We start from the raw sequence: 12,747 nt of genomic DNA on the forward strand, positions 1-12,747 counted from the left end.
TTATAATGCAAAATAACGCCATCTATCGTCAAAAAATTGAATAGCATGTGAAAGTACTGGAGCATCATAGCAGTTTGTAATATTTAGATTACTGTGAGAAATAGACAATATTTATTATAAATACACTCAATATGTTTAAATCATTGGTATGAATTGTGTATAATATAGTCGATTTTGGTCTCAAAACCACAGCATCACAAAGATGGAACATGTCATATACAGCGCTAACATTTGCGCGCCAAAAAAACTCGTGATCAAACCACGCCCCCAACCCGCCTGCCGACCGGGTGAGAGGCCCGCCCCCTAGTGTCCGCCACAATGTCACAATGATGTCACTCCTGCGTTTGCTTTAGCAGTCAATATATTTTTCAGCAACAAAAGCGGCAATAATGTCTGTGATTGTTTTCCAAAGTCGAAGCGGATGGGGTGGGGGGGTGAATATCAATATCATCATAGATGGGTTTGTTTTCGTGGATGACTGAGCAGTGTGCATTCTTCCCACCATCATGGCGGCCAAACCCGCTCAGGACATAAATACGGAAGTGGATGCCGATTGGCGCCCCTGTTGTAACTTCCTGTATTAACTTCCTGTATTAACAGATTAGTGTGCAGAGCTCCGTCTCATCACTGATTCAGGAAATCAATAAATATTCACATTTGACGGACTGAAACCAGAGGATGTTTATATTTAACAAAAGGATTCATGAAATACCAATATAGTTGGCAATTAGATAATCAATGAATAATGGATCCATCAATTAATTGTGTCAGCTTTCATATTATGTTTATCCTTTGCAGAATGTTGAGCTGCAGCCTGTACCATGGTGACCAAAGGTACTGTATGGCACATATAGAACAACACAGTATTCTTGTGGGTTTTTTCTATTTTTATTTTCTAGTCGATATTTATTATTGCCCAACCGGTTTGTCCTTTGAGGATAGTGCAGTGTTTATAGGAATGTTTACAAATGAATTAAATTGCCTTATGCTTTGCAAATGCCCTTAATCATTCAGGCATGTTATGATGTACTACTAAAAAGAGGCCATTCTTCATTTCTTCTGATTGCATTATGCAAATGAATAGATACTATTTGCAGCATACTGCTGTGTCTGAATGGTGCAGTTATTCTGCATTAAACTAGCTGACACCCTGCATAGTTATTTCCAATTAGTGCGTACCCTAGGGTCGTTGTGTTCTCATGATGTGCAATAAATACTCTGGCCAGAGGCTCATCTCTATTCATTTGACTCCAGCTTCTGCTGTGCGGCAACAAAGACCTGTAATTCATACAACAACATAAGTTCTTGAAGAAAAGGCTCTTTTCGAGAGAGGTGTGTTGTCACCCGGGGCCAGAAAACACTAAATAAAAACATGAATGTTTATTTCTTGCAAATTTGAGCGATTTGGGTCATGATCATTACAGCACTTCATGTGGTCCTTTGTTATTATTTTTTATATAAATTGTTCATTTGTAGAGAAATTGATTATTTTTAATGCTCGTTTAAATGAAAGGCTGCTGAACACAGAACAAACGCACATTGGAGCGATGACTAACAATTACACGTTCAAGTAGCAACAATTATATTCTTTCAGAAGCGCTGCTTAAAAGCTTGCGGTTAGTCACGGTTGTTGCTTTTTTACCAAGAGTTTGACCTTATTTCAATTTCAGCAACACCCCTTTTAACCACTGACTTGTGTTTCATACATGTTATATAATCACAAAAATAGCAGTTACATCATCACGTCAGTTTTTTATTAACAACACTTTATTTAACAGTCACAAATGTCAAAAAAAATAAAACATAAACACATTTATGTTTACATTGACAACTGAAGATTTATGCGCACACGCGCCAAATAGCATCCTCACTTATGTTGTCAATCAGTTTATGGTCTCCATTTGTAAATCTGGATGAACTTTTTGAAACAAGCACTACTGCTCCATTGAGGAATCCTACAGTGAAAAACATTTAAGGGCTCCTTTTTCCCAAGCAGACATCTTAAAAACAGTTCACAGTCGAATGTTGAAATGTTGTGCATGTATTCGATACATGAAGTAACTCCTGTGATGGAAAAATTGTTGCTAGTTCAGCAAACACCTGTCGACAAGCACATGACACTGCAAAGCTAAGCTAAGATAGCAGAAGAATGATGCTAAACAGAAACAAAACTAAACATTCCAGATATTACAAAAAGGCTTCAAGTAGCAAGAGATACTGTAATGTCAGACATAGTAAAATACAAAGTTACTCATTTGAGTGGAATGATAAAAGTATTCGTCCCGATTCCCAATATTTGACAAAAAAAAATTCCTGATTTCTGATTCTTTTTTGCATGTTTGTCAAGGAATCCAAACCTACATGGCCCTGTGTGAAAAAGTAATTGCCTCCCATTAAAACTTTGACTTCTATCAGTCTGGAAAAGAAAAAAGCCATTTCTAAAGCTTTGGGACTCTAGCAAACACCAGTGAGAGCCATTATCCACAAACAGTGGGGAACCTTCCCAGGTGCAGCCGGCCAACCAAAATGACCCCGAGAGCGAAGCGACTCATCCACGAGGTCACAAAAGACCCCACAACAACATCCAAAGAACTGAACTTTAAGGCCAGTGTTCCTGACTCCACCATAAGAAAGACAATGGGCAAAAATGGCCTGCATGGCAAAGTTCCAAGACAGAAACCACTATGAAACAAAAAGAACACTAAGGCTTGCCTCAATTATGCCAGAAAACATCTTGAAAATTTTTTTTATTTATAAACAGCATTTTTCATTGACTAATATTTAAATTTGTTTGATTATCTGAAACATTTAAGTGTGACAAACATGCAAAAAAGGAAGTCTATAATTTTAAAAACACAAATGTGTGTGTGAAAAAGAAACAGCAAATTTTGCACTGAATTACGTTTCAATTGGAGTATACAGCGGGACGTCGGTTATCGCACGGCTAAACAGTGCTAGTAATCTCGAGCCAAAACAAAGCATGCACAGTCTCTTTGAAGAATGAATGGTAGTTCACTATAATGAATGGTTGGGACACTATAGACAGATTCCAGCGAGAGAATCGTTTTTAGAATCGTTTAGAATCGTTTTTAGAATAAATAATATAAGTGTGTGGGTGGTTTATTTGTTCTCAGTAAACAATAAACAACTCTTTATCTGTTTTCTTCCTTACTTACTTAATGTATAGTTACCAAATTAACTTTACAGATTAATTTAATGTATAGTTACCAAATTAATCTGGTTTTCATGCGAACGGATTATGACGAAAACCGACGTTCCACGGTATTTAGCTCTTCTTGTGGTGTTCAAGTCTCTCCAATACATTGTTTCTTGTACATTAACCTCCAAAATTGATAGCAAAAAAGTGTAAACATTGAAAATATGGTCGACATTCACAAATTCATGAATTATAAAAATATACAGTAGATCCCCACTTGACGTGAATGCCAAATATCCTGTACAGCTGTACATTATTACCAACTTAGGGTGAATGAAATGTGTTTTCTGCTGAAAAACGGCCTTTTTTCAGATAAAAAAAAATCCATTAATTTGTATGAATCGCAAATGTGCAGGGATCCACTGTAAATAGCACATATAAAATGAGTTCCGCTTTCTGCTCAATTCATTTCTCATCACAGCTGAAATATTCCCAACCACATAACAGTTATTTCTCTGGGCTGGGTCCTGTACATGTGCAAATTCAACTCCCTTCAACCTTAAAGGCCAACCTCATATCCCTTTTTATGTGTGTACATTATACATATTATTTCACACGAGGCAATAAATTAAAGAGTGTGCAATTGCAACACTTGTGCACCAAAAACGCGATTAAGTGGACGTGCCAAGAAAAGAAATCCCTGAATGAAATGGAGGGCCAAGCATGACATTTCACACCTTCGTGAAAGATAAAGTAGGTTCAATCATCTTAAAGGAAAACTGCACTTTTGGGGGAATTTTGCCATCATCCACAATCCTTATGTGAAACATGAACGTATATTTATTTCCTTTTTCTGTGCATTATAACAAGAGAAAATTAGTTAGTATGAGCGAGCTAACAATGCACGTCATGGGAGGTGCCTATTTTGACGTTAAAGCTGTAAAACATTACTGAAACTTCTTGCTGTCGTTGAAAAAGGGTAAGAAATATGTGTTCACGTTTCCAAAAACGGCACAGACTTCCTTTCAATTCATCTTCAAAACTACCATTCTTTGAACATGTGAACCAAATAAAATTGCCTTACAGTAGAAAGCCTCTGACAGTCAGCTATGCATCCATGGCATTACAAAGTAACTTTAGACCACTGGTTCTGAACTAGACCTGACAAGCGCTTTAACTGGCCTTCCGTCGTACACCTTCAAGCAATGTCCACATCACTGTCAAGTATTTACACAAGTAGCGCTACAACAGTATGTGCTATTTGGTGACAAAGCTACAGTAGATCTACTATGGTACACTTTAGGGCGATTGTAAAAGACTGACTTTTGCTTTAAATAACAGACAGCTCGTAGTGAGGCTTTGCTCCATAGAGCCATAAATACAGCAAAAACGTGTTTCTTGTATGTGTACTTGTGACCTGCGCCGTCTCTACTGAATCAGGAGGTCGTCGCTGCGATTGGACAGACTCGAGACGCTAACGAACATCCGGGCCTTGTCGTTGCCGTGCGGCTTAATGGGCGCAGAGGTGAAGGACAGCTGGTCGTGCTCCAGGATGGCCACACGGTCCTGCGTCTTCTCCTTTTTCAGGTAGAACATCTTCCTGAGCTGCTTCAGCTGCTGCAGCTCGCAGAAGGTCTCCAGGACCACCAGCATGAAGATCAAGCCCAGGATCAGGTAAACTAAACACAGAGGTGAGGAAAGGACACATTAAACTAGTATAGTACTACTATATGTCTGCAGAAAGAAAGCAACAAGCTGTTATTCACGCATTCCTTCACACGGGGGCAGTGCTTCCTTGTGTTGTGATGAATTGACACGTTCCCCACAAAAAGTGTTTGCTTGCTGGTCAAAATGTTTAAAAAAAAGAGAGCCCGACAGTAAAGTCTTGGCCCCCCACCAGCTTTCATGCTTCCTGACTGCAGAGCCAAATAGTAAATAGAGCAGATACAGGCGTGACTTTCATTATGGTTCCATTCCATTTTGCTTTTCAAGGCACACACATATTTGCATAAGGTTGTTATATCATAAATAAAAAAAATAATCTAAATCAAAACAAATGGGGATTTGTACAGCACCTACTCTGTAAATACACAACATATAGTAATACACGGGTGCTGATACACTTTTTGTGCAGCCAGGCAACACTCGTCTCACATCCTACTCACTCACTGACTGACAAAATGGTGCACACCCACATGGCAAACATGCAGGAAACAGTTCAGTTGAGATACACAACAGTCTTTTGCGTAAGTATCAACAATATTTTTGTTCAGCAGCATTAAGATATCATTCATTTAAAGACACTGCAATTAAAACACTGGCAAAATGATGGATGACTTATATCTAGCCGAATACAATTAGACTTTTTTTTAAACAGAAACATTTGTTTTGCGATGATTTTGCGCATTATTACCCCAGGGTGCAATGACATGGCGGATTGATTCGAATATTGACTGATGATGACTAAGTGGTACAGCTAAGGCCAACATAAAACTTAATATAAAACAGGAACATGCAAGACAAGGAGAATATTAAAGGTGCTATCCCGTCCTTTCAAGGGTCTTGTAACAGAGAAAGGCTTTTATTTTAACAGCAGAAGAAGAAAGCTTGCATTCAACAACAACGCCTGTAAAATTCCACCGGGTGACCGCTCGGCGTAATCGTTTCAGTCATGGTGTGACAACAAGAATAGCTAAAACATCACACAACAATGCAGATAAATAAAAGCCGATAAGACACTCTCGCTGGTTGGGTAGAACAATAACCAACAACTATGACTTTAAACCACAAACTGAAGAGCTATTTACATCGATGATGGGAACCAGGAAGTGTTCCCAGCAATGCTACAATATGTTAATAATAGTACCGTAGTCTCAGAGAACACATTGTACAAAAAATATTTATACAACAATCCCTCGTTTATCCTTCTAAATACGTTTTTTCACACGGTTACGGTTTAGAGCCTGAAACACATGAAATAACACCCCTAAAGTCACCTTTACACGCGTGTTATCCAATATAGGAGACATAATCAGAGAAAATAAGCCATGTAAGACATGTATTTGTGTGTTGCAATAAATGTTTTGCAGACATGTGGGGGACAGGAAGTGACGTCGGGGGTTCAGAGTTGAGTTTTAGCTTGCTGCTAATGTGATTATTGAAATTATTATTGTGAGATAATTCAATTAAAGTTCAGTACTTTTGAACGCTAGCGCCCCTACTGCAGTACCCATCTGTTTAAACTGTATATAATACAACGCAGTACATCGAAATGGTAGTCCAAGAAAAACTAACTAGTGATGAACAGAAGCCCCAGTTGAACTCGAACCTAATAACGAATCCAATCCACTCATCCAATCCTGGTAAAGGTAATATATTCAGTCCAGATAGGAAACAAACATAACAAAATAAAAGCACCAAACAGGAAATAATGGCAGGGAAAGACGTAACCCGGGCAAGAGTGCAAACCATCACTCCCAGTCACTCCCATCTCATGGTAATCCACAAAAGTTGAATGGAGGCAACTGGACCCTTCTTGGTGAAGACGTTTCACCTTTTGAAGAAGAGTCCAGCTGCCTGGTTTCAACTTTTGCAAATGAATGACAATAATAAACAAGATATCAAATATGATGAAAGAACACCATGTATAAAAATGTTAGTATGGTACCCTACAAGCTGTAGACCCATGATACTAGTTTTAGAACTCAAAGAAAGAGTAACTTGTCCCCTGACCCAAAAATATGACTAACATCCTGTTTGCAACAGGAAGTAGTCATTGAGCTTATGAGAAATGGGCTGACCTCATTGTGCGTGCACGTTGCATGCCTACATATACAGTATCATTTGGATTGGATTGCTAGATTATTCCTTTAAATATGGTTCAGGTACACACTTTAAGATAAAAAAGCTCAGTTTTGTATACTACCCACATTGTCAGAGTGCAGTAGAAAAGTATTTTTCAGTGTAGTTATACACCACTGCAAACTACAACCATAGCAACATGCATTGTTAAAAGTGTCAAATGACAACAGCATCTTTATTAAAGCTGTGGCTCGTTAGCTTACATGCTGGTGTATCAAATGAAGTGGCTAGCGAGTGTAATACAACAAGGAACTCACCAGTAATGCCCAGCTTGTAGAACTGCCTGAACCTCTGATTGGCCGCCTCTCCCGGCACATAATCTCCCAATCCGACGGTGCTGAGAGAAATAAAGCAGAAGTAGAAAGACTCCAAGAAGTTCCAGTTATCCTCCAAAGTTGAGAAGATGGCAGCAGGGATGAGGAAAAAGCACGAAATGGCCAAGATGGCGAGGAAGCAGGCGTGGATGATGGCCACCAGAGGTTTAGGCAAGCCCCAACGTGTGTGGATGTATGTGATGGGCCTCCGTGTGCTGTACACCATGATCCTTTGCACCACAGCAGTGAGGAAGAGGAGGGTGAAGGGGATGCCTATCACAGAGTAGATGATGCAGAAGGCCTTGCCGGCCTCAGACAGCGGTGCTGTGTGACCATAACCTGGAGGCAAAAACCCATCATGAATACAAAGAAATAACATATTCAAGCATATACTGTACGTGATATGGTAATACGTATGGATAAATACAGTCTTCACATGACATCACATTGAAACAACTGATGCCATTTTAGGCTCCTGAGCAATTGTTGTGTAAACAAACTGCCTAAAGAACCTCTTTTTGTGTCCAATCGCTCTTATGTCCACCGCCCTTGGGATTGGGAAAGAAATCTTAACCAAGCGTGCGGGTGAGTTTCAGTTCCATTAACAAAAAATACCATAAGTTCCTGAAAAATGAAGGACATATTTCAAGATCTCAAGCAATTTTATAAACACGCGAGATGCGACCATGTAGCCTGTGTTTTCTACACAAGGTATATTATGGATAAAGATAATAATCAGCATTTATTTTAACATGGTAGCCTATCACCATCACATATTTTGCTGGTCAATAATTGTGCAATTAATTATCAAATATTTCACAATTTCAACTTTTAAAAAAATGATCATTAGGATTATCATTCAAAGATCATTGTGTCATGTGATCATTGTGTCATGTCACATTTGAGCCACTAGATGGTACTCTAGTGTAATGTACATGTGTGAGATGTACCATGTTAGCTAATCGCAGAGCATTGCCACGTCACACACAGTTCTTACTTACTAGTGTCAAAAGCTACTACACACACACACAGCACCACAATAGGAAAACAGACAATACACTACCAACGTATAATGCAGAATATTTTCTGAGACTATTATACTATGTGATCTCTAATTTTTTTTTTTTACAAAAACTATACAGCAAAGCATTCTGAGAAACAGGATGTACTCCCAAAGATGCTACACTATAAAGCTAGTCTGTGTTGACAAAAAAAACACTTCAATAAAATCTTCACACACATACACAGTTATGTATTGTACTGTCATAGGGAGCCATATTTGAGCAGTGTAAAATAATGGACTGCACGACTTGCATGAGTTTAGATGGTAGCCATCCGGGCTTGCCATTTAATTACATAAAAAAGTTAACATAATTAATGAAATACATTCTTTACCACGGTTAATGTGTTATGTTTGACCGCCTTAACTTATACTAAGCACAATGTCCATTTAAGAAATAAAACGGTTGATTATCTAAATAATTCAAATAATTGGTCCTTCATTACTTAGTGGAATGTTTTAGTTTTCTTGTGAATTTATTATTTCTCTTTTAACAAGCAAACACGATTACTCAATTCATCGACTCCGTAACCTTAGATGAGTGTGAAAAATACCATGTTCTACTCGCAAGACTGGTAATTATCAGGAAATCTACATGTACTTGTAATATATGTTTAACACAGTACTGTTGCGGACTTGAACACACGGTGTACAATGTGCACATACCCACGTGTGTTGAAACTTCACAGATAACTGCTGCCATGTTGTCAGACTAAAGTTCCTTCAGGTATACGCTCCCTGCAGCATGCCATCATTCGATGTATTTATGTTTTATTTCGATAATACTGGATGGTGTTGCAAATGTCTATTGCCTCAAGAAAAAAAACATAATTTGTTTACATTTATTTTAACAAATGATCAAATTTGACTGAGCAAAGAGAAAAAGAAGTATGGTAATGTGACGACATACATACAGTGTGTGTTTACGCTAAACTGACTGTTAATGTAGGTGTATGTACTTGTTACTGACGCCCAAATGAATACATACATTTTTGAATATAAAACTATGTACTTAATATTTACAGGGAAGAAACACAGCAAACATCAGATGTGCCTGTATTTGTATAAGTATAAGTATATTACAAGTACCCTATTCTGCTATGTGTAGGATAGTATCATGAAAGCACTGGCTGATGCATATGTGTATATATGTATGTATGCACACTATGAAAGATGTTAGTTTTATCGACGGTATAGGGCAGGGGTGGGCAAACTTTTTGACTCGCGGGCCGCATTGATATGACAAAATTTACGGGGGGGGGGGGGGGGGGAGACTATATATTTTACACGTAACAGTCCACCTGGTATTATTGTATCTGTAAAATTGTCATGCAATCTGCTATTATTACTTATTATTTTATATTTATATTTAAATATTTGAAAAATAATAAAATATTATAATAATTACAATAAAATTAAAATAATAAGTATTATATTATTATTATGTAAAATATGCAAATATAACAATAATATTATATATAATTAATATAATAATTAGAATTAATATAATAATTATAATAATCACAGTAGTTCTAATAATAATTATAATAATCTAATAATCCAATAATAATAATAATTATTATTATTATGTGCTTGTGTCCCTTTTTTCAGGAGCACTTTGTAAACAACAGACCATGTCAAAAAAGGAAATTGATAAAACCATCAAAAGGTTGGCTCAGGCCATGATGCCAGGTTGTATGTTGAGTTTAAATGAAATACTTTGGAAAGATTGGGCGGGCCGTATTCAAACACTTGGCGGGCCGGATGTGCACCCCGGGCCGTAGTTTGCCCACCCCTGGTATAGGGCCTTGGTGCTGTGTAATAACTACTTAATTACACATGAGCATGAATGAAACAAGGAAGTTATTGAACGTTAATTAAGGTTTGTGTGCCACATTATGGGCTCTATATTGGGTCTATGTCGACATAATCCAATATATGTATGTCCAATAAGAGAGCAAGATACATCTATATGTAAGAAATGTCTGACCTGTGGTGGACAGCACGGTGCTAGCAAAGAAGAGGGCAGATGTGAAGTCCCAGTTCCAGTTAGCAGAGGTGTCGTTGAGGATGGAGACCCCGTAATTGCTAGCATCGAGGGCTTTCTTCAGAAAGCCCTCCAGACTCTCCTCGGAGAGACATTCGTGGTTCTGCAGGAACTGCGTTTTCAAGGCCCTCAGGTTCTGGCGCACATCGTCCTCGTAAGGCAGCTCGACGGACGAGAAGACAACAGCCCCGAAGATGAGATAAAGGATGTAGCCCACCACCAGACACACAAAATACCACGTCGATTTGTGCCTCTGGATGAGCCGAACGCACGGATTACCGGAGAGCGACTGGAGCATTTTAAATGTTGGGCTAGCTACGTTTAGAAAAATACAAATCGAAGTTCAAGAAAGTGATGTTTCGCCTTTCTATGCTAAAATGACAAATATCTTCCCTCTCTGCGAAACCTTCTTCGGTGAAGAGGTGCGTTCACTGACACCGCGGTGTTTCCAGTGGAACTGTGAGTTGGGCGGAAATAACCTGTGCTTTGTGCAGTTGCTCTTCAATCTAATGTTTAGCTTTCATATGAGCCTGTTTAATGTGAATAAATACTGCAATGTAATATATATTTAACCACATCGAACAACCGAATTTAACTTAAAAATAATTATATAGAACACAACCGTAAGTTTCACTAGGCAAGTGAATGCAGCCGTGACGTCATTAGTTTGCTTCCTCCTTTTCAGGTAATATTAGGTTCAACTCCCAACATGTCCTCCCCTTTTTTGTTGCGTTAATGGCCTGTGAAGGTGAACAGGTGAGGTAGCTTACTCACATACATCGACTTGACACTTGAGTCTTTACAATACTTTTAATATTCCTCTTTCTGTAGGTTTTTCTGCGCCACCAATACAGAGCACCATGTTGGCAACAATTATTGATCACATTTCATATGTGACATACTCAGGAATGAGCAACGTAAGTGGTTTGATTTCTAAACCATTAAAAAAAAGTGTTGGGTATTTTTTTCTCCCGTGAGTAGGCTGGTCCATCTGTCCATTGTTGTGGGAATACAGAATAGCGGAAGTGTAATGCCTCGTTTAAATAACAGCCAGTCTGCTATGTGACGTATTATGCCGCCAAATGAGGTGGAGCTGCTAGTGAAGGTAACAAGGGAGGAAGCTCAACGCTAGTACATGCAGATACTAGCTGTTTCTTAATTAACTTTAACAAATAATACCCTTGTAGGTTTAACCAGGTGATTTTACAGCATGTTGTCCTGTTTACCTTGTGTTGTGGTTTAACACAAGTATGTGAACTGTACCTAGCATAACTGTTCATATCTGTTTCCACCAACATGGTGGCGTAGTCCTTAGTAAGTGTTGATTTTGCATGTACTGTGCTCCCAATCTGTGCATGGGTTTTCTCCAGGTACTCTCCAGGTGTTCAAATACAAGTTATTTATTTTGAGGGTGCAATTTTTGATGAAATTGATGCAAAACAAATGTTCCTAATTCTAATAGTGACGTCAGTGGGAGCCAGCTCTTTGAAGTGAAGAAGCCCTTTTTTTTTCAAGCTGCATATGTTTGGTCAAAATGTGTGGCGTATTTTTCCACACTCAGCAGAAATGGGGTGGGAGGCATTCACACACAAACTGGAAAGGTGAGCAAAATGAGCAGCAGGAAACAACGGTTGAGGTACTTTGTGTTTCTGAAAGCCAATCTTCACTAAAGACTTGCAAAAACTGTTACCTGTCACATAAGTTTGACTGACATGTAAGGCAGTTCATTTGATATATTTGTTTTGGATCGTAGACATACTCTTTGGCATAATATCATTACATCCTTCCCCATTGCTTAAGCGCCATCTATTAGCCTGCTCTTGAATCTAAATAGAAAATAACATTGAAATGATGTTTGACAAACTGTGTGCATTGCTTGAAGTGCCGCCTCTGGCCACATTGACTAATTGAATGCTATTTTTGTGCTATTTGACTTGAACCTGAATTTGGTTAGGTGCATGTTTTGTTATTATGAATACACAGGAAACAAATTGTTAAAAGAAATTAACAGACATTTTTAAAAGTTTCTGAGGGGGACTGAACCAGCACCCCTTAAAATGTAGAAGCAGTACCTTTACTCTACCAGGGACTAAGGGGCTAAACAGGTGAATTCTGTTTTTCTCTTATTCTGCCGTCAGTCATTGTAACAGTGAGCAAGGTGTCAGATTAATCATCTTTATTTTTTTCTCTCCTGCCTCTGGCTGACTGGGTGCTCTACGCCTCACAGCAGTGATGCATTGATGCCCTACGCACAGCATAAGGGTATGCCCAACTAAGTTTTCCATCTTAAATGCAGTTTTCAGTGATA

General features: G+C 38.5%; 1 protein-coding gene across 1 annotated transcript; it reads right to left on the reverse strand.

Moving 5' to 3' along the window:
• Positions 1-1,714: 1,714 nt before the first annotated feature.
• kcnk1b (potassium channel, subfamily K, member 1b) lies at positions 1,715-10,901 on the reverse strand. The gene is made up of 3 exons (XM_058058295.2): positions 10,383-10,901; positions 7,276-7,671; positions 1,715-4,836 (listed from the first exon to the last, which is right to left on the reverse strand). The coding sequence occupies exons 1-3, from the start codon at positions 10,735-10,737 to the stop codon at positions 4,586-4,588; spliced, it is 1,002 nt and encodes a 333-aa protein (XP_057914278.2). The 5' UTR covers positions 10,738-10,901; the 3' UTR covers positions 1,715-4,585.
• Positions 10,902-12,747: the final 1,846 nt, after the last annotated feature.

The sequence above is a fragment of the Doryrhamphus excisus genome, linkage group LG20, assembly GCF_037039965.1.
Source record: "Doryrhamphus excisus strain RoL-2023G ecotype Guam linkage group LG20, RoL_Dexc_Guam_v1.1, whole genome shotgun sequence".
Classification (NCBI taxonomy): Eukaryota; Metazoa; Chordata; class Actinopteri; order Syngnathiformes; family Syngnathidae; genus Doryrhamphus; species Doryrhamphus excisus.